Source organism: Aspergillus karnatakaensis, assembly GCF_047715665.1.
Source record: "Aspergillus karnatakaensis strain CBS 102800 unplaced genomic scaffold BJY04scaffold_4, whole genome shotgun sequence".
Classification (NCBI taxonomy): Eukaryota; Fungi; Ascomycota; class Eurotiomycetes; order Eurotiales; family Aspergillaceae; genus Aspergillus; species Aspergillus karnatakaensis.
The window spans coordinates 311,626-338,297 of NW_027395716.1; the positions used below are offsets into that span (position 1 = coordinate 311,626).

A 26,672-nucleotide genomic window follows, 5' to 3' on the forward strand; every position below is an offset into this window, starting at 1 on the left:
GGCTTGACGACCAGCTGATGCATGCCGCAGCGCAGCTTTGTGGCATCGGTGGGTTACAAAGCTTGGTCCGAATGTTATGCATGAAGGTTAAGATCTTTTCTGTCGGGGTGGTTATCTTGGGCATTCCTCGAACCATCTCGGTGTATTCTATTGTTTATTCTTGGGGTTTCTTCTTGCTCTCTTCTTTGCTGCTGGATGCAGATCCTTCTATCTTGTCTTATTTTTGACGTTCTGAGTATCTATAGATGGCGGCAACATAAATGTAATCATCCGGTGTGTCTTGCTTGTCTTGTATATAATGTGTTTGGATGAAATCATACCTGAAGCTGCTCTTCCTCGAGTAGAAGAAATACACCGATAGAGACTACTTAGTAGTAGCTATCTACCTGAACCATGGCGTGCAGGTGTTTCCAAAAGTTTTCCAAGGTCCGACAAGCTGCCTGACTTACCAGGAAAAAAGTCCGTGCTTCATCCCCGCATGCACAGTGTGCAACATAGGATGGCGATGCTCCTGAGCAGAAGCCAACATAGGCAGCATATGGGCCGCGTGTGGGCGTAGCCCCTGCAGTGGTCGGTCCCCCAAGGATGTCGTTCGGGCAGGACAATCGCCCGAAGGGATATATCAAACATTCTCTTGAATGGTACGTACTCCGGAGTTCGTACGCTGTAGAGCACCGACATTCCCCGAGCTCCCTGACGACTCGAGTCAGTCCCAGGCGTCGATCGAGAGCCCCTGACTCGCTCTGATCCGATCTCATCTAATCAGCTGATCATGGTAGTGAAATCTCGCCTATCGAGTCTATCGATAGCCTAATCGATAATCGATGAGATATCGCACGCCTGTATGAGCGTAGACAATGCCTGCAACTGCCCCTGTAAGAGAAGGGTCAGTGAATTCCAGCCATATTCTTAGATAGGGTTGGATATTGCCTGGTCCCGATATAACTATAGTTCGGAGCTGCCTCGGAAGACCGCGGAAGATAAATTCCATCTCGTCTGCTCTCCTCTCCACTTTCACAAGGGCATTGCTTGTATCGGGTGTGCCACTGTGCCTAGGTCCAGAACCCTTGTGCACTGCACACCCGGCGCTACGCATGGCGGCATGTTATGCCAATTGTCCCCGCTTAGCGACGCCGAACCATGGTACGCTATGGACCTCGAAGCTTGATCGTCCGACGTCGGAGTCGTTCGTGAGCTTGGAGTTTGAGATTGTTTGGCTCGGGTCGTTTCATGTTGTTGAACGATGGGGTGCCGTGCTGGTGGTGCCGTGCACCCGGGGGCATGTGCAGGTCTGAGAGGTTCCAATTGATCAGATGAAATCTTTTCGATGGTGAGGTTTGATCGTTGGTGTAGAGAGATGGAAGAACCTTGGTTCGGAGGTTTTGCGTGTTTTGCTTGCGTATCGCGTGGATCTAGCCTAGGGCTGTTGGGATAGAGGGAGGGAGGGAGGGAGGGAGGGAGGGGAGGATATCTTTAGCGCTGAGGAGTTAGTGAGCGGGTAGTGACTCTTAGTTTTGGGGGTAGTTTTTTGTCGTTAGATGGAGAGTAGACGGTATTGTTTGTAGAGGCCTTTGAGCCCGGTTGGGGTCAGGTACTCTCATGGTATGAAGAGTCGGGTTTGGTTCGTACTGCTCGTTGCGTTGGGGGATGGTCGAGTCGTAGAGTCAGAAGGCTAAGAAGCAAATGGAGAGTAATAATTCGCCATGCCCCCGGTTCAGAAAGGCCAGAAGAAGTCCTCACCTGCAGCACCGGCTTGATAGAGGGGTCTTGCTGGTGGAACTGGAGTAGACCAGGTCGTCCTCCGCCGGAGTTGGGATAAATATAGCACCATGATTTAAGACCATAGCTTGGAGGCGTCGAGATAGATATGAATGTTTATTTGTTCTCAGCTTCACGTCATGCTGGGGATCCGCTACTCTTGGTCTGTGTATCCGTGACAGGTGAGCTGACTCGGGTACCTGTTTCATGTTGAGCGAACTTGGAGAGAACAGGCCATGGGATGGTGTGTTTCATGTTTAGGTCGAATTGACGACAAGAACAGTTCCTCTCCTCCGGCTGTTGAGTTTTACATTGACGAGCTCCACGTTTAGTTCACTGTTCGATGGCTGAATAGTTCTCCAGCTTACGCTCCTGGGTTTTACGTAGATGAGAATCAGTCTCAGGCCAAGGACCGAACAACGAACGGTTTCTCGGTCTCCCCTCGGGACTCGTACTCCCGCGCAAAGAGGGTCAGGTCAGGCCCCGTTCGGGTCCGAGTTGACGAGAGAATGGTTCTTCCTTTTAGCCGTTTGGTTTTACATTGATGAGAATGAGGGTCATGTTCAGCTCGAGGGTCGAACAGCGAACGGTTCCTCCTTTTCCGTCAGTCTGTTTTACGTAGATGAGACAGAAAGACGCTTGAGAACAAGAGGGGATAAGGAAACCACCTGCAGGGCCCGAACTCGCATTCGATTCGGTCTCAGGAGTACAGATGTAGTTGCTGCACATCGTCAACGCCGAACACCCACAGTGACGCACATAATCCCCAGACGTGGATTGGCTGTCACTCTGTCGCTGATGGTGGTACAACGTTCGATAACCGACAAGGTATGACATATCCCCCTGCATCACTCGTCTGTATCTGGCTATAACTCCGGATGGCTGCCCCTTTCCGAAAATTGAGACTGGAAACTGCGACTCGCGTGCCCTTCACCGGTCTTTCAATGGCACCTGACGGCTTCAAAGCTAGTGACAGATGCTGCTATTTGGGGGGTGAGTTAATATCGAGTTCTTCAGATGATGCAAGGATGAGGTAGTTCGGACCTGTCATATCCGTTGATGGAGAGTGTATTGGCGCCACGGCGCTTGGTAAGTGGTTCCTGGGGATTTGAGCAGGGAAGCGAACGGGGGTGTCAGACCAGGGTGGACAGCGGAGAGGAGACTTGACGAAGCAATAGTTTGGAGTCGGAAGGAAGTTGACATTAACGTTGAGTTTGACTTTGATGGACGAGCTTGATGTCAAATTGGCCCATGAAATGCGATATCATGTCATCCTGGCGCTCGAGACGACACATCACGGCCGGAACAATTCCACCCGGCTATTGCTTCCTGTTGAGCGAAGAAAGGGGCTCTGAGCTTTTTATACCATCTACCCCAGAAAGTCGGTGAGTCGAGCTGCTTTCGTGGTGCTTCTGAAACACCACGCTGGGAGCCATCACCATCTCTCCGCGGGGGACTGGGAGGCTGGGGAAGCGTAGACAGCGAACCACGCAGGAACCAAGAGTAGATTTGACGTGGCTGTCTAGCCGACCTTGTTTCACCATAAGCTCAGTCACAGAGCGTCGAGGCTGGGGAACCAGACCAATGGCCTGAACGGAAGTATAAGCAAGGAGGTTCCTATGCACGAACGATGCAGGCAGTCACATCGCAGCCGGTTTTTTCTGCATAGAGATGCATAATCAAGCACACTGTGCTTTAGGCCTGTATCCTACAGTGTCCAGCCACATTGAAGCCAAACAAAACTCCGAACCGGGATGAAAATGGTCAGACTGACAGACAAGGAAAAAGAAGAAGAGAGTTGGGGCTGTTTCAGTCTCACCCTGCAGCGCAGCGCAGCGCAACGCAACACAACGCAACCACTGGGGCCGTTCCTGCGTCAAAACGGCGACGGCGAACCTGCCCCTCTCTTTTGCTTCTGCAGAATCGAAAGATAACTCCAGTTTGCAAGGAAAAATGCTCTGGGCATACATAATGCTCGCCTGCTAGCGCGAGACTCTTACCCGTCTAGGAAAAAGGAAGGCTCGCGCTTTGAAGTATGAAGGAACGGAATCTGACGGAGAGGATGGGCCAAAAAAAAGCCCTATGCAACCCTACTTCGCTCCCTATGTGAAACTTCCATTCCGCGGGCGCGATCGGGGGCGAGTCATGGGAGGGAGCAAGGATGCAATGCTTCTGCAGGGAGGCAAGCTCTATCTGCCATATCTGGAGGAGCGACGGGAGGGGGAAATTCTCCCATTGGCCATTCTCGATGCTGGTGGAGGAGAACGGGCGTTTAAAATAAAAGAGGGAAGTGTATCTGCTGCAAGTTGGCGTGTTTGAGGTTGAGATCGGGCCTTGGCAGTTGGTAATGGTCTCCGTGAGGCCGTGAGGCTGGCTATCTCCAACAGTCTGAATGGGAGGTGTCAGAGTCTTAGAGACAATCACATTCAATAGTGTACAGTATTCTTCCAGTTTCCCGCAGTCATGGAGACCTAGATAGATTGAAATGCTACGATACGTCAGATCAAGGAATTTTCAGCCGGCCCAAAACAGCATAGCCCATCTGCAAGGGCATCATCCCCACTCCACAGCATGAATGAAGAATGAACAGGCAAGGTTCTCACTGTTACTACTGCTCACCACCAGCTTACGTCTTCATTTTCTATCCTCCTGACGCCATGCACGTGTTTTGCTGCTTCTATGCTGGGCCCACCGTGTGGGACAGTCAATAAAGGTTAATATATTCCGGGGTCTCTTTCCCTTTGTGGCCCATTCCTGCATCTCATCCCCTGACTGCCTCTGGATTCTTATTCATATCCTGTCCACTCCCAGCTGCTTTTTCATGCTCCTCTCCTGTCACTGTCATCCTCCACCATTCGGGCAATCCGGCCATAATATTATTACATCTACGAAATGTACGACACGACCCTGACTCTGGACGTCAGCTACCTGAACACACCCTTTCCACGACATTACGAGTCCGACGAGGAGGACATTTCTGAGCCAGAGAGCCATTCCTCGCCCTTTGACACTCACAGAAGATCCGCCACTCTCGACAGCATCATGAGCACAGGCGAGTCCTCCAATGGCGACGTGACCGAGTCTGTAGACAGACCGTCCTACCCCCGCCTGCTCTCCCCATTCCCTTCGACAGGAAAATCATCACGGCCTGTATCGATGGACACCGTCAAGCGAAGCAGCGTCGCCACCTTCGGAACGGATTCCTGTACCATCTTCGACCATGACGACGATATGATCATTGAACTGCCCTCTCCCGATTCCACCACTCCACTCCCATCACCTCTGTTCTTGCAACCAACAGTCTACGTGCCTTCCGAGCCATTCACTCCCTTTCGAAACTCTTTCAACTCTTCTTCATCGGCCTCCATCTACTCTGACGACGAAAGCGATGTGTTCGTCGCTGAGCAGGTTACCTATGTCGAGCCGCTCGTAAAACCTAATCTAATTCTAATCTCACCCACCTCAGAAGGGACTTCCTCTTCACCCAGAGAACCAGCCTCACCTTCATCATCAGAGGGCTCTGTCTATTCCAACCATGAAGCCACGAAATCTCAGCCGTTGCTGGGAGAGACGAGCATGGACCGTGGCCGCTCACGGTATCCCGTGCGCCCAACCCACACCAAAATGCCAGGAAGCCTCAGCGCACTCGACACCCTCAACTTTGCCGGACCTCCTCGCGATATCTACAATGCCGAGCCCATGAGCGCTCCAGCTGTCGAAGCACCACAAAGCATGTCCTTCCGCGCGCGTTCCATGTCCTTCTCTCGCCCTCAGACCCCCGCCGCAGAGAACCGCCGCCGTCTCCGCAAGGAACCACCACTTCGGCCTCCATCTGCAGCAAGCACAGCAACCTTCTCGCTTTTCCCATCAGCTCAATCCTCAAACTACCAAGAAGAGGACTTCCGCAGCCGGTCCACTTCCATCTCCCACTCCGCTGCGAGCTCAGAGTACTCCCTGTCCTCAAGCCAGCCACCTTCCCGCACCGCCAGCCCAAGCCCGTACTGCAACCCAGCCTACAACCGCAGTCGGTCAGGGTCTCTCTACAGCGTCTCGAGTATGTCTACGCCCACGACGACAAAACGCCCCCCACTTCCTTATCGCGGTTCAATGATCAAAGGATCGGGCATGCTATCGGGATACTCATCGAGCAGTCTCCGCGCAGAACTCGACAACGGACACGAACTCGCCGAGCAAGCCGGCGAGAGCGATGCGATGAGCGTGAAGTCAAAGAAGAGCCGCAAGAAGAGCTTGAAGCACCTGAAGTCATCGTCCAAGTCTGAGAGCTCGGAGTCGTCAGCGAAAAGCTTCGTGGGATTTATGCTGCGAGGGAAGAGGAAGTCGTTTATCAACAAGAATTTCTAATGTTTATTTCTTATTTTGCAGGAGTCTGTTTACCTACGACTACCTTACTGAGGGTTCAACATCTGACCTGCCTGTCTGATTTTTCATCCGTTTCTTGAATATGGAGTTGGGTTTGGTGGCTGTACATCTAGCGTTTGTTTCATACTGTTTCTGGGTGGATATCGTCTCCGTTTTCCTTTTCGGTTCTCTTTTCTGAGGGCTTCTGTACTATACACGATTGTCTTTACCTATCTCTAGACCACCCGGCGTGGTCCAATCTACAATGGCACATGCACATGATGACCAACCTCAAACTCTGGAATTTCTCCCACACTCAATCCCAAAGAGCCTCCCTAGGAACACGTACGGAGTACGCTAGAAAAAAAATCCTCCAGTCCCAACAAACGAACCCTCCACTCCAGTCTCCACCTCGTATCCGATCCTCCGACACTAGCCTAGCTCCTCGCCAACCCTGTCAGCAAATCTTGGCTCCATCCATCCACTGGCGACCACCGCTGCGTTTGAGACTGATTGCTCCACAATCTCCTCCCGCCGGAGCGAGATGAACAGGGGGTGCACTAGCCTCTAGCCTTCCTGCGGCGCCGCGATAATCTATATTTTGAGTTCGTTTCTTTGTTGAGGCGCGGGTTCGCTTGTTTGAGGTTCGGTTCTCGCTTCTAGGCCGAAATAACCGAGTGGTTGCTGAGCTTGGGATAGGTTCATTATTGGGTCGTTTGCAAGGTACTTGAGTTTCTCCACCGGAACTGCTTGGATTGGGACTTTGGAGGTTGGGAATTGGATTCTGGAAGATACCGTCTGTTCGGTTCAGAGAGGGAGTTATTAAAATCGGACATGTCTTATCGGTGGTGTTTCATGTTAGAGGCTCTGGGTCTATTCTCAGCTTGAGCTGTCAACCTCCAGCTGTGCAAGTTATCGCTGGATTGTTTTTACCCTGCGCTGCCCGGATTACTGATTACTGCCAGGTCCAGCCAACAGAGAAATGGGACTTAGCGGTACCTTTGTTTGCTGTGCAACTGACTAGCCAACATCTCAAACTACCCCATGACCAGATGGACGCCTTTACTCTGGTGGAGCTCGCATTGACCTAATCCCGGCTCAAGCTCCTTTTCGCGGCTGGAGGCATGACGGGTAGACGCGCGGGACCAGGATGAGGTCTGTGTTTGTGTTGATGCGCTGATGCGCTGACGCCCTGATAGGAGCTGGGGACCTGGGCGTTTGAATGTGGCCTGCAGGGTCCCTGCTGCGACTAGGATGCTCGAGGGTTGAATCAGTCGACGGAAGAAATTATGAATAAGTGGATCTGGAATCCTGATCGTGACCTTTTTTTGCTCTTAAGATTGCTTAAGATTTAGTCTGGGTTGCCGGGATTGCTTGCGAGGACACCCCCTGTCATTATGCTGGGTCTGTTTGTCTTCTCTGTACCACGTCGCTGTATGCAAGATTGTGGAAACAGTATTCAGGGTGCCTGCAGACTGCACGATGGGAAATGACTCGCTGCTGTGTAATTCTGGCTCTGACCAGGCGTTTGGATTGAGGCTTGCCTCTGCAGCTCTCTTGGGGGCACAGCCCTCCTGGATCTGTTGCTATAATAACTGTTTGTAAATGCAATCACTCTATCCTGTGGGCGTAATGTGATATTCCAACTCTGGCACAGTTGCTTCACTTGATTCATGAGCCTCTTGGTGAAGAGTCAGGCACAGAGGATGAGAAGTAGCTTTACATAAGTCTCGAGTAGTCACTGCATTAAATAAGCTTATGGCTGCCACAACGACTATGTTCGGGCTGAGTAGTCACTATGAGGCGGGGAAATCCCTTCGTTTGAGAATTCCTTTCACAGTCTTCCGCAATCATAGACAAGAAAGGCCAAGGAGTTGTAACTTTGCTCTTCACTGGAGCTGTGAAGAATGCCCTAGAAGAAAGCAGTGAATGTCGGAGAGGGTAATATAAATATCCCCATTTTCTTACCTCAGGTTTTTTCTTCTTCTCCTCTACACACTTCTGCCTCTCCAGAACCTTTCTCATGCCTTGTCGGCACGAAGCTTGCAACATGGCTTTGGCAGTGCATACATGACATTCTCTGTCTCTCTCCACATACTGATGATCGTCCTTCGCGGACGCACTTCAGCCTCCCTCACGACTGGTCTCTGGTCTCTCTAGAAGACAGACATGTCGATGTCGTCCTCCGCGCCGCCAACAATGAGTGCTTTGCCGATGATATACCGTTCTACACTACCCTATGTTCCTGAGCTGCGCCGAGGCATCCGCAGCGCCACCCTACATATCCCAGAGTCTGAGATGGTTGTATGACCGGCGGTTCGAGAGATCACAATGACCCCGACAATATGCAGTTCTCTAGCAGCAGCTGTGAAACCGAGGATGACACGCCCTCAGATGCGGAAATTGCTTGAGATCCGGTCAAGTTCAGGGTAGTATTGTATTGAAACGGAATTCCTCTTGGCTATGTATGGTATGCTCACAATGGACACTTCATGACGGATCCGGGCAGACAGCGACATCAGCGAGTGGCTTCTGGTAAGCAGGGTCAACAACAGAGTGCTCATTACATGCTTACTTTTATCTAGTTATGAATTTCATTTGAGCTTGCCCCAATCCCCGAGCGAATGGCTCCCTGCCCCTGCCTCCCACCGAGGTCAGCCCCTTCAGCCTTGCCACGGATGGCGTCTTTGATGCCTGCGGAATCAGCCCGGGCACGAACGCCAATGGACCTAATCAAACCCAGCTACCGCAAGCTGAGCAAAGACCTTGTTGGTATTCGATCGACTTGCCCTGGGCCGGCCGACTTATCACTGTTGTCTGTTCTACTCCCTTGCTATCTGTTATGAGTCCTAAGTCACGCTCTGGATGATAAATAACTCCTGGTGGCTTTGTAGGCCCATCATCCAGAGCGGTCTCAGTCGAGGATGAAGAGCGCAAAATCTATATAACCCACAAGTGATCGACTGTAGACTACACCTGAAGCTATCCCTGTGTCATGGCACCTTTTTAGTGCAACGATTGAGTCTTTAAATCAGCGATTCGGTCTTCATCAGTTCGCCCTTTTGCCAGTTGGCTCGTCTTTTCGCTCCACTGCAATCCTTTGGCACTCCTAGACGTGAAAATCGATTGCATTACACAAAGTTCCTGAGGTACGAGGGCCTCACAAACACCATGCTTCGACTCCTGCCCGAGTATCGACAGCCGCATTGGGAGCAAGAACGAACCAGATCGTCTTTTCTAAACCCACCGGCTGTCATCATGACTATCGGCAAGTTCCTCCTTAACGACCTTGCCTGCCCTGTCAAGCTTAGCTGTGTCTGTGGTCAAGCGTTATATTCCCTGGCTAAATAGTGCATCGTGTGTGCTTGCAATCCGTCAATGAATTTCTCAACTTCCATCGCAATGAATGGGCCATTGAGCGAGTATCCTGGAGTGAGTGTGAATCTACAGGACCCATTCTCTCGACCACCGAAGATACCAATTTGACTCGTTTACAAGCCTTCAGCACCGATACAACCAAAGATGCTCAACAACATGCGAAGGATACGATACGTTTCGCACAACGCGAGGTTCAGGTTCGAACCCGATCGAGCAAGCAACCAAAGGCACCTGCAAGGGCATGACACAAATACAGAGGACACAGTTCGTGTCACAAGAAGCCATACACCGCGAGCTTCTGGTTCAAACCCGGTAGTGAGGTCAGCAACAGCTCTCACGGGTGACTGTTTCGGAAATGACCAAGCATCGGAATGGCCTTCGAGGGAAGAATATTCATGGACGCATCCTGCGCCTGCTGAAAGGCGAAAAGGGAGCAACGGTAGACTTTGAGTCATGGCCGCATTTGCTTGACGCGTTGGGCGTCGAACCTCAGCGCCGCGACATCTTCATCTTTCTGGAGTACCTAGGAGCATCTGATTGGTACGAGAAGAAGGTTGACCTTGCAATGGGAACCCGCCTCACTAAGAACCTTAAGCTGGTGGAAACGTCGGGGTGCAGCTATCTATGCCATACATGAAGTTTTGAGCACCAACCCTGCTCGGAGGCAATAGCGACCCGCAGAAACAATGTAAATACGCAGTTTACTAGGGGCCTCAGACTACGCCCTCTGGCTGACAAGTTCGGATGTGAATTTCTCTTCAACTTGCTCGCTTGCTAGAGTCACTAGAAGAAAAGATCTTCTATCAGATAGTCGTCGTCGAGCGCTGAGAGTTCGACATTCGCTGAAGGTGAGCTTATCAGTTGAAGTTTCAGTCCAGGCTTAGTGTCGTTTATCTTGCCTAAAAGAAACAATCCTCTGTCCACCTCAGCGAACTTACCATATCCTACCTGAGATCTGGATTCGACACCGTCTTCCCATGTTTTAGGCGGACTCAACCCAGAACTTGTTCATTAAATGAAAAGGGTGCCCCCGGGTGACAAGGATGAGAACTGAATGGGGTAGGCTGAGGATAAGCTATAGCCAACCAGAAATCATGTTTGCAAAAGTAAAATAGAAAGAGATATGTTGGGTGATAATTAAAGAAATGTATCTAGATAGGAAGAAAGGAATGGACAGCAAATCGCAAAAGAAAAACAACCTACTTATACTTCAGCCTGACCAAAATGGATCTATGGATCAAGTCCCCAAATTCTGCGCCTCACACATCTTCGGATACAACCTCCCCGTAGCAAGCAACTCCTCATGCGTACCAGCCTCCGCAATCCGCCCTCCCTCAAAAACACAAATGACATCCGCATGCCGGATCGTCGACAAGCGATGCGCAACAGCAATTGTAATCCGATCACCTTCCGCAGCCGCTTGGTTCAACGCATCCTGCACGATCCGCTCAGACTGTGTATCCAGTGCACTCGTTGCCTCGTCAAGGAGGAGGATGCGAGGCTTTCTCAATATCGCGCGGGCGATGGCGATGCGTTGCCGCTGGCCACCGGAGAGTTGTGTCCCGCTGTTTCCGCACATTGTAGCTAAGCCTTCTGGGAGGGAAGAGATGAAGTCCCAGGCGTTGGCGGCGCGGCAGGCAGATTCGATGTCGGAGTCAAGAACCGAGGCTTTGTTGTCGGATGTACTGCCCATGGCGATGTTCTCGCGGATTGTGACGGGGTAAAGTGTGGGTTCTTGCTGCACGAGGGCTACTTCGTTGCGGTACAGCGATGGGTTGATTGAAGGGAGCGGCGTCGAGTTGATTTTGAGATGTCCTGAGGTAGGGTCGTAAAAGCGCTCCAGCATGCTGATCATAGTGCTTTTGCCGCAGCCGGAGGCGCCGACGAAGGCGACGAATTGGCCTTTCTTGATCTGTGATGGTCTTAGTGATGTCGCTATGGATGGGTATAGATGATGCTTACAGTGAGGTCAACGCCGCGGAGGACACGCACGTGTGGTCTCATAGGATACCAGAACTGCAGACTATCCAGCTCGAGAGACTTGAGGTCGCCGGGGCCAACATCACGATTCTCATCTGTGTCTTTGATGGTTGGGTGAAGTTGCTCGAGCCAGAAGATGTAGTTGGCTGCGTTGGTTGCTTTGGTCATGCCTGCTTTCTGTCAGCAGAAGCCACATGCAATGCACGGAAAGAGTACTCACTGCTGGAGAATCCGAACATGATCGAAGCCTGCGTGCCTGAAGAGTAGACACCCAGGAACGCAATGAAGAAATTGACCATGCTCAAGTCGCCGAAAGAAACAAGGCGGCACCCGTACCTATAGAGGGGTCAATAAGAGCAAGGTGCTAAACAAAGGGCTGATGATATGCATACCAGAAACCCAAAGCCAGAAAGCAGTACTCAACACTCTGAGTAAACGCAAATGGCAGCATGATCAACAACAACGGCCTCGTCGACGACGAAATGGCACTATCTAGCTCCGTTGTGTACCGGGACAAGACTGTCTTCTCGATAGCCAACGAAGAGATTGTCCTGATTGCATTCATTGCCTCAGAAGCGATGGATGCACTAGCAGAGAAGTTCTTGCCGATTTTATGGTCCATTGCCCCTTCCATCCTGATACGAAGGTATCCAGAAAGCAGCATGGGTGGGAGTCCCGCAAACACGACCACAAGGCCCAGTTTCCATGCGTGGACTATAGCCAGGATACTGCACGCCACAACGCTAACACAGGCAATGAGTATCAAAGCAACGTTAAAACCCATGAGCTCGAATACCGCTTGCGGGTAGGAATCGGCGCGGCTTGTTAGGGCTCCCGTTGTGTTCTCGGGTCGGTCGAAGAATTGCAGGTCTTGTCGTAGCAGGTCGTTCACGATCTGTCTTCAATATTGCTGGCTAAGGGTCTGTTCCTGTTAGCCATTGGACCTTTAGAGGCCTGCAGGGGCATGTACCTGTGCGACGACATTCGATGACCATCCAATGATAAAATAGACGACCAGCAATCCGATGGCTAGGACCAGGAACATGAGCGCAAAGAAATTGCCCTTTTCTCGCATCTTGTCGCCAGTGAACTGAAAGACCTCGATGAACCGCGTCATCAGGATTGTCTGTGCAGGGAACGATGCAGCTGTGATATTATTAGCCTAAGCTTAATTAAAGAGTAGCTGGACTTACCACCCGCCAGACAGCCAAACACGAGAAAGAAATAGGCCCAGTGCAGGTCTGGAGAAGAAATGAGAAGCCGCCAGACCGTGTGGAGCAGCCCGATCCGTTTCCAGTTGTCATAGTCGTCGCGAGCCACCTGCTTCTCCATGCGGCCGCGAGTCATGGTCGAGTATCGAGTCAACTCACCGGTCAACTCAGCAGCTGGCTTCTCTTCATCAGTGTCCTCCGAGCTTTCCGCCGTCGCAGTCGCGTGCTGTGTAGCGACACTAAGATCTTGCGCCTTGACAAGTCTGGCGTAGGCGCCGTTCTGGTCAAGCAGCGAGCGATGCGTACCTTGCTCAACGATTTGACCTTTTTCCATTACCACGATGTTATCAGCCGACCGGATAGTGGCGAGTTTGTGGGCGATAGTGATGGTTGTACGGCCAAGGGAGATGTTGTCAAGAGCCTGTTGAACAACCTCTTCAGAGTGAGGATCCAGTGCACTGGTGGCTTCATCGAGAAGTAAGATCTTTGGCTGGGAGACAATACTTCGGGCAATTGCTACGCGCTGTTTCTGACCACCTGATAGAAGGCCACCTCGCTCGCCAATGACAGTGTCATAGCCATTGGGAAGATCACTTATAAAGTCATGGGCGAAGGCGACCTTGGCTGCGTCCTGGACTCGAGCCATCTTCTCAGCTGGCGAGTCGTTTTCCCAGGGAGTCCCAGCAAGGCCATTTGCAATGTTCTCGAACACAGTACCAGCGAACAAAATAGGTTCCTGCTGCACAAGCCGGATTTGCTGGCGTAGCCACTTGAGGTTGACAGAATCGATGGAACGGCCATCTAAGGTCACTTCTCCACTCCCAGGGTTATACCACCGCTCGATAAGCCCAATGATTGTACTTTTGCCTGAACCACTGGCGCCCACGAGAGCAGTTGTTTTGCCGGCAGGAAAATGGAGCGAAAACTTGTTGAGAACAGTGACGCCGGGACGTGAGGGGTAGCTAAATGTGACACTGGTAAAGTCGATATTACCGACAACATCTTCCGGCTGTTCTCCAGACTCGTTGAAAGGATCGATCAAAGATGTCCGGTCGATAAGTTGAAAGAGTTCAGCAGCTGCAGAGGCGGCGCGGGTGAAGTCGATCAGGTACGGTGCGATGGCTGTCAGACTCGACGATGCCACGATAACCGACATAAGAACACTATCGGGTTATTAGAGGGTTAGAGTCTCTCAAGACAGAGCAAGCGGAAGATGGGAAGAAACGAACGTGAAAATGTCACCAGGCTCGTCGACTTCATTGCCAGCTATCATTTTAATCCCTTGCCAGAAACACAGTCCAAACCCAGCATACATAATGAAGTACTCAGCCGAGAACATACAGCCAAAGAGCGGGCTTTTCTTGTTTCCTAACTCTCTTGATGCGTTCAAGAACTTGTCAAAGTCTCTGATCAATTGAGACCGAAGGCCAAAAGCTTGGATCGTCCGTGTGCTGGAGAGGATGCTTTCCGCAAAGGCTCCGGCCTGGGCCTGGATCTTCAAGACATTTGTTTCAATCGAAGCTTCAACGATCGAGGCGACTGAGATGACGATAAGTGTCGCCGGGGCCATGCAGCAACAAATTAGTGTTAGCTTCCATTGGGTGACAAAGGCCAAAACAAAGGCAGAGATCGTGGCGGACAATCCCTGAATAACGAGCCCTAGCTTTTCCGACACGCCTCCTTGAATCAGTTTACCGTTGGAGGTAGCTTGCATTGCAAGGGACCCCCCGGTGCCTGCATCGAAGTATGCTATCTCCTGGCTCAGCCCAGCTTTGACGTAGTCGCGTCGAATGTTTCTCGTAATGCGGTAGGCGGCTATGGTAAACATTGTGCTGTAGCCGTAGGTGAGAAAGAATCGTCCGATTCCGATGATGAAGAAGTAGAGTCTGGCTGCGGTTAGACCTTTTGAGCGTGGAGCGTGAGTGGTGATCTTATAGACGTACCCAAGTCGACCGGCGCCTGACCGAAAGGCAGCAGGATCCAGGTTACCAGATGAATAGTCCAAAATGAGGGTCACAAACTGGCCAAAGACTAGGTTGACCATGGCCATGCCTACCCCAGAGCCTAGTGCACATGCAGTGGCCAGGAGTTGTAAGGTATATTCCGCCGACGTGCCATAGTGAAAAATGCGCTGGTAAATTTTAGGGGTGGTTTAACCTCTTTGCAATCAGATTGGCTTACCACATAGCCACTAAAAGCTCCTCCAGGGCTCCTTTCGTCGAGTGGCTGTTCCTTCTCTTGATCGGGGGACATGGTGGAGTTGGGGGGTCAAGAATGCTAAACGAGTGGACAAAGTGCGGAAGGGAACGCCTTGCACTCCCATAATGATAATGAAGAGAATATGACATGATTATCGCCCTGATATAAGTATACTCTAACGGGAAAACGGGGGTTGCGGGCAGCGTTGAGCGGGCGCCGAGCAGGGCAGGACACCCTATCTCCATCGCGGGTTCCGCGCACTCCGCCACCCATTCTTCTTTCTTCTGCGGGCTCCTCGGGCGCGAACTCCCCTCTCCGCTCATCATTTTCTCATCTCAAACAGCTAACATGCCTGACGTTCATTCGGGGGCCGACGCTGCTTCGAACAGCTCACTATTGTCGCGCGCCGTAAGTTCCCCCGAAGCCGTCATGCCGTAGTCAAGCCAAACTAACCTTCTTGGACCAGTGCGATCGCTGTAGGCAGCGAAAGGTGGGCCTCACTGGCATCTCACTGGCATCTCACTTACATCTCACTTACATCTCACTTACATCTCACTTACATCTCACTTACATCTCACTGACCCAGCCAGATCCGATGTGATCGAACTTTCCCCTGCGCCGGCTGTCGTTCCTCTGGAGGAACGTGTCTTACCACCCGGGATCTTGCAAAACAAAAGCGACGACGGGTTCTGATCTCCTCCGAATAGTATGTTTCTTGTACCTGTTGAGCGGGCGCGTATCTGACTCCAACCGTCACTATAGTGAAGAGAAGATTGACCGAATTGAGGAACGTCTCGGTCGGGTTCTTGCATTGGCTGAAGAACTTCCCGGGTTCAGAGCAACTCCGTCATTGCCACTCGACCATAGAGGAAGCTCGACGATGGGAGAGTCGACTCCCGAGAGATCAGATGCTGACAGTCAGAGATGGAATAGTAAAGCTACACCAACTGCGGTGGGCGTCACTGATGAGGTGACAGTGGAAGGCCAAACCTCCATGACTGCTCACTCATCCTTTGCCATCGACTTCGTGCACCGTCTCGTTGGATCAGGTGAAGGCACTTCGGCTAACCATGAGATCGGGGAGCTACTATGCACACTGCGACAGATTGGTGACGCTTTCACCAATCGCCTGCCCTCGTCTACACTTGTGCGGCCTTCAACCCCAGCAGGTCGTGAGTTACCTCCGTTGAATGCTGCTGTTCAAATCTTGCAGAGAGCTCAAGGTAGGGTTCATCAATAGCCATTTCCACTCTGAACAACTCAACTGACTATCATGCAGAAGGAATGGACTTCTTCTTCAGCTGCATCTCCTGGCTTCTCAGCCCCCGGAGCCTGTCCGACTTGTGCCTGAAGGTTTACTTCTCGCCACATTCGGACGCCGAGTTCATCATTCTCAACTTAGTCCTATTCAGTACGTATCAATCACACCGGGCCCGGGGTAATCCAACTCCTTCTAAACTATCAATAGACATGGCCACGGAAATAGGACAGCCAGGTGGTGCTCGGTCTGAAGACCACCGTACCGTTGTCTCTCTGTGCCAGACAAATATTGAGCTGTCACTTTCCCAACTTCCTCTATGCGTCGATGCGAGCTATGACATGATATTTGCTCTTCTACTATCGGTACGCCTCCCAGTCGCCATTGGAACCCCCTTGGCTGCGACTAATCCTGCGAAATAAGGCAATGTACGCCCTGGATGTATCCAAGCCCTCTCTCGCGTGGAGTCTTATTGGCGCCGCAGCTCATTCTTCACGCTCGCTTGGCTTCCATTTGATCACTACCCCTCCCACGGAGATAGCGAACGAATGGAATAAAAAACAACTGCTCTATTGTGCTGTTTATTGGCTTGAAAAGAGCCTTTGTCTCAGGCTTGGCCATTCGTCCACAATACCCGATTATGATATTCCTCTCTTGTGGTCAACTGCAAATCCCCCATCGTCGCCGCCTCTCCGGTATATATACTTATATGTGAAGTTGGCCAGCTTGATAGGCAGAATTTACGAGCAGCTTTATTCGGCAAGCGCTCTCCATTTACCGGGAGAAATCCAAACGCAACGCGTACTAAATCTAGCCCAGGAGTTACTGGACTCCCAGGCCAACGTACAGGAACTGTGTGTCAGTTGCTTACCTGCTATTCCTCTCCTATGCGCGGTTCTTATGCTGACAACTTTCAGAAACAATGGCTGCAGTCTACAGCCGATGAACGTGTCCGGGATCAGATTGCCTTCGCCTCCGCAGCCGACGAGGTTCAATACCTCACTCTCCTGACGCTGATACACCGCGCCATGCCCCGTCGAGATGGCGCCGCAGCCACTTTCAGCACCGACTGTATCACCACCGCTAGGTCTGCGCTCGAATCCCACCAGGCAGTAGTTTACGAACTCTCAACAAAAGCCTCATCGTTTGTCCTATCAGCATACGTGAACTGGTAAGGCCCCCAAAACAGCATCTATGCTATCCTCTGAGGGTCAACCTTTCGCTGACAACGAATCCACCATAGGACCATACTATTCACCCCATTCGTCCCGTTCATCGTACTCTTCTGTCACTCAATAGAAACAGGCGACGAGAAAGACCTCGCCCAGATGCACGATTTCGTCAACTCAATTGAATCTACTTGCCAACACTCCGCTGCTATCGCCAAGCACCACCGGCTGTTCCAAGTCTTCTACGGTGTCGCGGTCAAGTACAACGAGCTCAAGAAGGCATCGACGCCGTCGCAGGATGAATACGCCCATATTAGAAATGAGGTCGATGCCCAACTAAGTGCCTTGGGTCTACAGATCCAGCCAAGTCACGGATATGACCTCTCTGGTTCTGCGCAAGCGGGAATTCCGGGCTCGGGATACTCTGGGGTGGATGCGTCCGGTCAGCCACAGGGAATTACTGGGTCGGGACAGGGGCAAGGGCAGCAGGCCGCGTCGCTGGAGGGGTGGGTTTCGTTTAATCATCATGTCATGGGTTTGTTGGATTATAACGATCTGCCTTTCTGATTGAAAGTTGTGTGTGTGCTTTTTTGTTATATGAATGGTAGCAACGCTGTGTCGGTCTTGTTTGCTAGCATCTACTCGGCTTCCTACTCATGCTCCATTTTCTTTCTTCCTCCTGTCTTCTACATATACAATCACGCTTCTGACGAGAATGTCCGGCTCTGGATGCTGTTATTCCAATGATATTCAGCTTACGTATAGAAAGGTGAAACAGTTTAGTTTGAAAAGAAATTGGATTTTCTGATAAGACCCCAGGTGGCAGTGGTCACTTCAGCTACGCCCACCATTCTGACCCAGATATCCTAATATCGAATACCAGAGTATTATCTATGTTTATCTGACAGTACTGGTACACTTAGAGCTCTTTCGTCGGAGGCGACGCATGTATAAGGTACTGAGATATCGCTTGCGTAAGATGACCCTTCCTGAAAATTTGCGGTCGTTCCGGGGAAGGTGCAACGGAGTAAGTTCGAATCGAGAAGGCACGACCCATCTCAAGGAACTGGCATTTGGGAAGCTACGGTCGGCATGGTGCTGGTCGCTCTTACCTGCCCTGGCCGGATCGTGCGTGGAAAATGCGATGGACAGGTGAACGATAGCACATTCGATACAGGCAGGAGCGACTGATGTCTCGGGAGCACTCTGCAGCTCCAGACTGTAGAGTGCCCCCGAGGTCCTCCTGCTGAGGATATGATCTCGAAGGAGCTGGAGTAGAGTGCGCGTCTCAATTCTACGATAACCTGCGGGATCAGAGACCAGACTTGGAGACAAGTGAGTGTTGACGGGATTTGGCGGTAAATCGGAGACTCTGGGGGGTAAATGTGCCTGTATCGTTACAGGGTACAATAACAAATTTATGGTTGAGAAAGCACTGCTCGCGACCTGCAGTGCGTTTATTGCATTTGGTAAAAAGAAATATTGTCTAGCAGGACACGACAACCATGCAGAATAGAAAAATCCATGCTTCTACTTACGAGCCTCCAGGCTAGCTTTGATAGCTACAGATTGTTAGTTACCCGTTCAGTATCAGGTGGGGGGTGACACTTACCATCGCAAGAGGTCTTCGCGTCTCCGAAGAGCATCCGTGTGCCGGGCATGTAAAACATCGGGTTGGGAACATCGGCTATGATTGTCAGTTCGTTATTCTCCGGCTTATTGGTAAAGCACACTCACCATATCCACTAGACATGCCGCGCTTCATCACAATCACCTCCTTGCTCTTCCATGCTTGCAGAACTGGCATTCCGGAGATGGAAGAGTCCGGCTCGAGCGCAATGGGATTGACGGTATCGTTGGCACCGATAACCAAAGTTACATCGGTATCAGCAAAGTCGTCGTTGATCTCGTCCATTTCCAGTACGACTACTGTTGTTAGCAAGGAGGTCAATTATAAGGGTGGGTTAACTGACTGTCATAAGGCACCGAGGCCTCAGCAAGTAGGACATTACACTGTCCAGGCATGCGACCGGCGACAGGGTGAATAGCGAAACGGACCTTGACCCCTTTCGAGCGGAGCATGTGTGTGATCTCCGCCAGTGCGTACTGTGCCTTTGCAACAGCCATACCATATCCGACAATCTAGAATCATTAGCAAAGCAATAGACCTAGCATGGGCTCGACGTACAATGATCACGCTTTCCGCATTGGCCAATGCGTCAACGGTGTCTTCAACATTGGTCTCGGTGACTTTCCCTTCGATCTTCTTTTGGGACTGCTGAGGGGCTGCAATGCCGCCGAATAGAACATTTGTCAAGGACCGGTTCATTGCCACGCACTGCATTGTCAGCTTCCACTATGTCATTAGTGCGGCTTACTTACCATGATGTACGACAGAATCGAACCGCTGACGCCGATCAGTGAGCCGACGCTCGTAAGGAGCGGGTTGTTAAGCATGAAGCCTTCAGCAACCAACGCGAAGCCGGAATATGCATTCAGAACAGTAATGACGACGGCTATAGAGATTAGCGCGTGCCGAAATGATCAGTGGTAAACGTACGCATATCAGCACCACCGATGGCGGCAGTCGTGGTATATCCTTTCACAAAGCTGAGCACAGTGTTTGCTCCTAGGCATGTGGCAGCAATGAGCGGACTACCCGGCGCCAGCGTAAGGAAGGCGCCCATGGTGGCAACATTGGTACCGAGCAGCGTCGAGTTGATTAGATGTCGTCCGGGAAGAATTAGCGGCCGAGAGGACATGCGACCTGCCAGTTTCAAGAAAGCGACAATAGATCCCGTAAATGTGACACCACCTATGACAGTCAATGTACAGGACAAACAGCTGATCTGGGAGGAATACCGATGAGGACTCCAAGGTATGCTGTTACCAAGTGCAGTGTCGTGATGTCGCCTATGTCCGCCATCACGCTCCCAGCGCTCGTCAGCACGGCCGCAAGACCAACAACGGAATGCAGAGCGGCAACGGTCTGTGGAAGCCCGGTTGGAGTGATACGACGTCCAATTAATGCACCTAGAGGGTTTTAGCAGAGCACGAAGTGATTCGTGGAAGACTTACCAATGACAGCGCCGGCACCCGCAACTCCAGCAAACTGTGTCAGCACTTCAGGGGAGAACCCGACAGCCGCGAGCGAAGCGAGAATTCCGGCGGCGACACCGAGGATACCAAAGATGTTTCCGCGACGGGCTGTTTGTTGAGACGCGAGTCCGGAGATGGAACTAATGCAGAGAACGCTACTAACGAGGTATCCGGCCTGCACCAGTCCGGCCATACCGGTAGTAGCTGCTGCCATGAAGCCTCCACCAAACACAACTGCCGGAATGGCATACAGCCACGGGTACTCGGGCGGGTCTGTAGGTCGCTTGAACATGTCGAGCATGCGCTTTGTTATGACAAAGCCTCCCGATACATTCATGAATGCCAGAAGAACCGAAACGGAGCCTAGAAGTTCGGGTACCGTAGTTGGGAGATAACCGCCACCCATGATGAAGAAGCCACCAACACCGACCATGCCCGAGATAGCATTGGTAACGCTCATCAATGGAGAATGAAGGGCCGGAGCAACGCCCCAGACCGCGCGATAACCGACAAGACCGGCAAGACCAAATGTCAACATATTGCTCATGAAGATTGGACCTGTTGCTTTTCCCAGAGCGAGTGCAGTTCCCATTCCAGCAGTCGTGGTTGCGACCTCACGAGAAACCTTTTGCCATGGGGTCAAAGCCAGCTCTGCCTTTTGCGTCGAAGGGGCTGTTGCTGCTTCAGCTTTTGGAGCTGGCGGCGGTGCGGGTCGAGGCGCTGGGGGCAGGATCTCTCCATTCAGCGTGACAATGGACCCTCGCACAACCTCGTCATTCAGGTCAATGCCGAAAGACTTTTCCTGTGGAGCCATTGAGAGGAGGAACTTTGTGATGTTGTTCGAGTAAAGAGTCGATGATTGTGTCGGTAAACGGGAGGGAAAGTCAGTGTAGCCTGCACTGATTAGAAACATCTGCGATAATAGTCGGCCCACATACCTATGACAGTAACATCATTATGCTTGATTAGCTGGCCAGGAACGGTGGCTTCACAGTTTCCACCAGCCTCAGCAGCAAGATCAACAATGACAGATCCGGGTTTCATCGCAGCGACCATCTACATTTGGTCAGGAGTGTATTCCATATTATCGATAATGGTGTTTACCTCTTTTGTTATCAGCTTTGGAGCCGGTCGTCCAGGAATGAGCGCAGTGGTTATAATTATGTCCACTTCCCGTGCCTGCTCCATGAAAAGCTTCATCTCCGCTTCGATAAATTCCTTCGACATTTCCTTCGCATAACCACCTTGTCCCGCACCGTCTTCCTGTATGTCTACTTCGATAAATTCAGCGCCTAAGGACTGTACCTGTTCGCGAACAGCAGGTCTAGTATCGAACCCACGCACAATCGCACCCATCCGGCGGGCTGAAGCAATGGCGCTCAATCCGGCGACACCAGCGCCAATAACAAGAACTTTACTTGGAGGAATCTTTCCAGCAGCTGTGACTTGTCCCGTGAGGAATCGGCCAAAATGATTTGATGCCTCAAGAACCGCTTTATATCCGGCGATATTGGCCATGGAGCTGCGTTGTGTCAGATAGAGCAATTCCGGTGGAGCAGGCTACATACCTGAGAGCATCAAAGACTTGCGCACGGGAGATGCGTGGAACCATATCCATGGCAAATGTATTTGCGCCTCTGGAAGCGATCTTGTCCACTAGTTGCCGGTTCTGTGCGGGATAAAGGAACGAGATGACGGTGCTGCCTGAGCGAAGCACTTCAGTCTCATTGAAAGGTCCATCTTGCTGAGGCCCGCGGACTTTCAGCACGATATTACTTTCAGACCATATAGTAGCCCGATCGACCAGAATGGCGCCAGCTTTCTCGTATGCTAGGTCGAGAAGTTGAGCTCCTTCTCCAGCACCACGCTCGACAAGAACCCGCGAGAAACCTTTCTTGAGCAACAAAGCAACATTTTGTGGGGTGAGGGCAACACGGCGTTCGTTTGGGAATATTTCGCGAGGAACTCCGACGGTCAAGGAGGAGTACGTGACGACAGGAACTGGCGATGCTTCAGAGGCGCTGGTTGCGTAGGCGCGAGAGGCCCTGTAATCAAGAGACGAGGCAAGGCTGCGACTTTGAGGACAATGAGAGAAGGTTCGGGCTTGGAGCACTGTATGTGTTGCTTGATCAGCTAACGCGTCAACCCTTTCCACCATCGGAGACCTACACGACTGTTTCACCGAGAGGTAAGACCTAGACCTGCCTAGGAAGGTACTAAAGACCGCTCGACACGGCCTCAACGTCGACCGCAGGCAGAACGGTGCACTCATCTTTGTTTCAAAGTTTAGAACACAGAGGCGAACTGAGTCACCAGAGCGGCACGACTCATTCCAGGGACGCAAGGGAGAGAAAAAGTAAGAGGTATTCCCAGCACATCCAAGGTAGAGTGGTCAGATCAAAGCGAAAGAGGGGAAACGAGTGCCTAGACGAGATAAGTAGAGCTCATTCGAGGTTGTCAAGTGAGTGGAGGACTAGAAGAGCTAGTGCAAGGCTGTGTGGAGGATGGAGCGGGGGAACAGGACGGGGTTGCGGGGAGATCGCCGGCTCGGCCAAAGGATAAATAAAGCATTCTTCCACGAGTCACTGTTAATACGGACGGACAATAGCCGGGGACATCGGACGGAGAGGTATTTCTTCCTTGCTTGATGAAACGGTGCCGCTCACCAAATGCGACCAAGAGCCGGGGCGCGATGAGGGGTTTCAATCAGTTTGGGGAACTGGTGACTTCCGGGGTCCGATACTTTCCTGGCGAATAAATGTACTGGCATAAACTCAATGAACGGCAACTCGGTAACTGTTAAGCTGGTCGGGCCTGGCACGCGGGCTCAAAGAAGAGGATCAATCTCATCTCGGTCGCAGGGTGAAGCACAAGCTGGAATCCCCCACGGGCCGATCAGGTGATACAGCATATGTCCGGTTGTATGACAGGCTTTGCAGTTGTGTTATCAATCGGGCTTCCAGAAACCAGAAAGCGTCGCCCGTTGCATGTGAGGCGTTGGATCAGGATCCACCACTGTTGAGCCAGAGCTTAACGCTGCGGTTCTGTTCTCCGAGGTCCACACGAGGATGTTGGTGCCTGTCTGCCTCAGGCGGTAAGGCTTCCTATAATATCACGTGAGGCGTTCCAAGGCTTGGCATGAGGAAGGTCGAGAAGTGCAATCCATCCACCAACCTTGAACCTCAGCCCAGTGAGCCCACTGCCCGCGGCGCCAAGTTGCCAACATCATCCGGATTCTGGCCTCGACTCAAAGTTTTCATCAGTGGGTCGGCCCTTGCGCGTTAAATTGTCCTTGCCTTCATCCCTGCTGCGATCATTCAGCTTCTTCTGCGCTGCACGTTGAACCGCGGTCACCTCATTTTCTCCAACTATCACCAGCAATGGCACGCGGGAACCGGTCTTTATCTGGTGTAGTCTGCACGAAATCGTGCTCCTGGAAGTCGTCAATCCTGGAGTTTACTCAGTCAAGTTAGCCACTGTGGACACACAACAAGTTTACTAACATCTTAGTGGCTCTCGAGTAAGCTCCCGGCGCCGACCCACGGAGGGCCAAATCCACCCTCTCGCAGGGGCCTCAAATTGCGTGCGTTGATTTCTGCGGAAGAGACATCTCCGATTCATTTTGCTTGTTGCCATCAACATCAATCATCTCGAGCCTCAGGAGATTGCGACGGGCCGACTTGCTCCAATTCGCCAGAACTTGACCGGGATGTTCTTACTAGCTGCTCCCACCTAAGCAACCTTTTTTTCTTTTCCTGCTCGTGACCGGTGCAGGTGGGGTGCGCTTGACAGGAACTGGCTTCCGTCATCAAACTCTATCAACTTTTTTTCTTCCTTCATTTCGTCCCCGACTCTTTCATCTCCCATCTCCCAGCGCGAACAACCTCTGAAGCAGACGTTGCATCACTCGCTTTTTGGTCGCCATGTCGCGCCGGACTCAACATGATCAGCTCATTGAGCAAAACCCTGCCGGGGAGGGGTCACGAAGTGAGAACGAGTCTCAAGATGATGCAGCTCTTCTGGTAAGGAATTTGGCATGGGTCTCTTTGAATCTGTTTTAACGTAATTTTAGAGAACAATGGGCTATAAGCCGGTATGTTTAGTTTGACCTTCCAACCACTCGGCGCTTATGCAAGGTGCAGGTTCTGCATCGGACGTATTCATTCTTCGAGAACTTTGCGACAACGTTCGGTAGGTTCTCCAATCCACTGCTCTGCATCATTGTTAATATCAGTAGCTGCCCTGTACTTCATTGGCGGTGTGCGCGTCACATTCAGCACGGGTATAGCAGCAGGAGGAAACCTGGCTTATTGGTATGACCTAGCAGGTATACCTGAACGGACAGCAGACTAACAAACGCAGGACGAGCTACATAGTCACCGTGGTCTTCACGTTCATCTCCGCGGCGGTTATTGCAGAAGTATGCTCGGCTTCGCCGTCTGCTGGATCTATTTATCTGTGGGCCGCTGAGGCCGGTGGTCCGAAGTATGGAAGACTGCTTGGATTTATTGTTGCTTGGTGGTCCACCACCGCGTGGACAACTTTTTGCGCTAGTAACACTCAATCTGCGACGAACTATATGCTTTCCGTAGGAATTTCCTCCCTATTGAGCAGCATATACACTAACCCTGTGCAGGAATTGACTGTCTTCGACGTGGATTTCCCAAAAGATGTCTCGTCTGTCAAGTTCAGAGCCGTTCAATGGATTGTCACCGAAATTCTCATCGCACTTGCTGCTTTACTCAACTTTATGCCACGTAAGACACCCAAACTCATCATGGCGATCTCGAGTTAATGTCCCCAGCCAAATACTACCGATATGTCTTTTGGTTCTCGTCATCTGTCGTTATGCTCGACTTTGTCCTGAACGTCATCTGGCTTCCTATCGGAACAGCAAACACCTGGGGCTTTCGCACCGCCGAAGAGGCCTTTATGACCACCTACAATGGTACCGGCGCACCCGCTGGCTGGAATTGGTGTCTTTCCTATCTTGCTACAGCTGGTATTCTCATCGGTTTTGACGCGTCCGGTCACGTTGCGGAGGAGACGAAGAACGCCTCAATCTCAGCTGCGCGTGGTATCTTCTGGAGTACTGTCGCCAGTGGAATTGGTGGCCTAGCGACCATTATTCTTTTCCTCTTCTGCGCGGTATGTAATCTCTCTCCCGGCGTTTACTTTTAGTTTGTGCTGATGTGATTAGCCCACTCCGGATGTCCTCTTCTCTTTCGGGTCTCCACAGCCCTTTGTCCCTCTGTACGCAGTTGTTCTCGGCAAAGGCGGCCACATCTTCATGAACATTATCTGCATCTCGGCGCTTTGGCTTGTAAGTCGCAGCCCGCAATTTCCAATTCGCAATGGCTAATAGCTCTATTATCAGAATACGGCAATTGCCATTACAGCTGCATCCCGCCTTGTCTTCGCCGTCGCCCGTGACGGCGTCCTTCCGTTTGCTCCGTGGGTTTCTGCGGTCCACCGCGGCCAACCTCGCAATGCCGTTATTGTTGTCTGGGTTGTCGCATCCATCATCACTTGCACCATTCTCCCATCCAGCGTCGCCTTCACGTCTCTCGTCTCTGCCGCTGGTGTTCCCAGTGCTGCCGCCTACGGCTTGATCTGCCTCGCCCGCCTGTTCCTTACACCCAAGCGATTCCCCAAGCCCGCCTGGAGCCTTGGCAGACTCTCAAAGCCTTTCCAGGTGATCAGTGTCTTCTGGAACGGTTGGGTTGTAGCTGTTCTATTCTCGCCATACGCATTTCCAGTTACGGGCGAGAACCTCAACTATGCGCCCATCATTTTGGCCTCGGTGACAATCCTCGCCCTCGTTTCCTACTTCTGGATGCCGGAGGACGCCTGGTTGCCAAGGAACCGCATATCCAACTTTGTCGACAGCAAAGGTGTTGTTAGTGAGACTGTGCACGAGGTCGGCGGCCCCTCCAACGTGACCGAGCAGGAGCAGTCTAGCGGGGAAACCGAGGCGCACGCCAAGACTCAAATTTAGACTCCGAGATCGAGCCTTACACGACGATTTACAACTGTAATACCGGTGGTGGAAAAAATATATATATTCAATTGCACGACCTAATTAGAAGATAGAAGCGGCTATTTGGTGGCAAGCGATCCTTAATCTCAATATACCGTTTCGATTTGCACCAGCGCCGCAATGCAAATGATGTTTAAAGTGGCTATTTCCGCATTCTCGAATAGAACCCTTGGGGTAGTGGTTGAGTAGACCGCGAGTTAAGAGCATCCCTTCTGACGCGG

At 51.6% G+C, this 26,672-nt stretch overlaps 6 protein-coding genes across 6 annotated transcripts; 3 read left to right on the forward strand and 3 right to left on the reverse strand.

Annotated features, from left to right (window-relative positions):
- Window positions 1-2,537: 2,537 nt before the first annotated feature.
- BJY04DRAFT_178542 (uncharacterized protein) lies at window positions 2,538-3,052 on the reverse strand. Its single transcript, XM_073709756.1, has 2 exons — window positions 2,803-3,052; window positions 2,538-2,737 (listed from the first exon to the last, which is right to left on the reverse strand). Exon 1 carries the CDS (start codon window positions 2,959-2,961, stop codon window positions 2,806-2,808), a length of 156 nt encoding a protein of 51 aa, XP_073575949.1. The 5' UTR covers window positions 2,962-3,052; the 3' UTR covers window positions 2,538-2,737; window positions 2,803-2,805.
- A 1,598-nt stretch (window positions 3,053-4,650) lies between these two features.
- On the forward strand, window positions 4,651-6,120 carry BJY04DRAFT_213671 (uncharacterized protein; the record flags this gene model as incomplete). The annotated part of the gene is made up of 1 exon (XM_073714982.1): window positions 4,651-6,120. One exon carries the CDS (start codon window positions 4,651-4,653, stop codon window positions 6,118-6,120), a length of 1,470 nt encoding a protein of 489 aa, XP_073575950.1.
- Window positions 6,121-10,665: 4,545 nt separating this feature from the next.
- BJY04DRAFT_229291 (ABC transporter ATP-binding protein) lies at window positions 10,666-14,939 on the reverse strand (the record flags this gene model as incomplete). Its single annotated transcript, XM_073719034.1, has 9 exons — window positions 10,666-11,407; window positions 11,458-11,645; window positions 11,696-11,811; window positions 11,868-12,370; window positions 12,446-12,621; window positions 12,669-13,849; window positions 13,916-14,572; window positions 14,630-14,817; window positions 14,868-14,939. 9 exons carry the CDS (start codon window positions 14,937-14,939, stop codon window positions 10,733-10,735), a joined length of 3,756 nt encoding a protein of 1,251 aa, XP_073575951.1. The 3' UTR covers window positions 10,666-10,732.
- A 294-nt stretch (window positions 14,940-15,233) lies between these two features.
- On the forward strand, window positions 15,234-17,879 carry BJY04DRAFT_213673 (Zn(II)2Cys6 transcription factor; the record flags this gene model as incomplete). The annotated part of the gene is made up of 9 exons (XM_073714983.1): window positions 15,234-15,293; window positions 15,352-15,375; window positions 15,476-15,591; window positions 15,648-16,108; window positions 16,165-16,296; window positions 16,354-16,508; window positions 16,963-17,001; window positions 17,061-17,314; window positions 17,387-17,879. The coding sequence occupies 9 exons, from the start codon at window positions 15,234-15,236 to the stop codon at window positions 17,877-17,879; spliced, it is 1,734 nt and encodes a 577-aa protein (XP_073575952.1).
- Window positions 17,880-18,842: 963 nt separating this feature from the next.
- Window positions 18,843-22,683, reverse strand: BJY04DRAFT_213674 (putative nicotinamide nucleotide transhydrogenase; the record flags this gene model as incomplete). The annotated part of the gene is made up of 13 exons (XM_073714984.1): window positions 18,843-18,874; window positions 18,925-18,999; window positions 19,050-19,238; window positions 19,286-19,454; window positions 19,501-19,650; window positions 19,695-19,828; window positions 19,873-20,127; window positions 20,175-20,345; window positions 20,391-21,305; window positions 21,350-21,467; window positions 21,516-21,933; window positions 21,980-22,523; window positions 22,581-22,683. The coding sequence occupies 13 exons, from the start codon at window positions 22,681-22,683 to the stop codon at window positions 18,843-18,845; spliced, it is 3,273 nt and encodes a 1,090-aa protein (XP_073575953.1).
- Window positions 22,684-23,933: 1,250 nt separating this feature from the next.
- On the forward strand, window positions 23,934-26,451 carry BJY04DRAFT_99086 (putative amino acid permease). The gene is made up of 9 exons (XM_073721429.1): window positions 23,934-24,433; window positions 24,484-24,504; window positions 24,554-24,602; window positions 24,649-24,724; window positions 24,774-24,999; window positions 25,048-25,168; window positions 25,216-25,559; window positions 25,612-25,734; window positions 25,789-26,451. The coding sequence occupies exons 1-9, from the start codon at window positions 24,335-24,337 to the stop codon at window positions 26,407-26,409; spliced, it is 1,680 nt and encodes a 559-aa protein (XP_073575954.1). The 5' UTR covers window positions 23,934-24,334; the 3' UTR covers window positions 26,410-26,451.
- The last annotated feature ends 221 nt before the right edge of the window (window positions 26,452-26,672 follow it).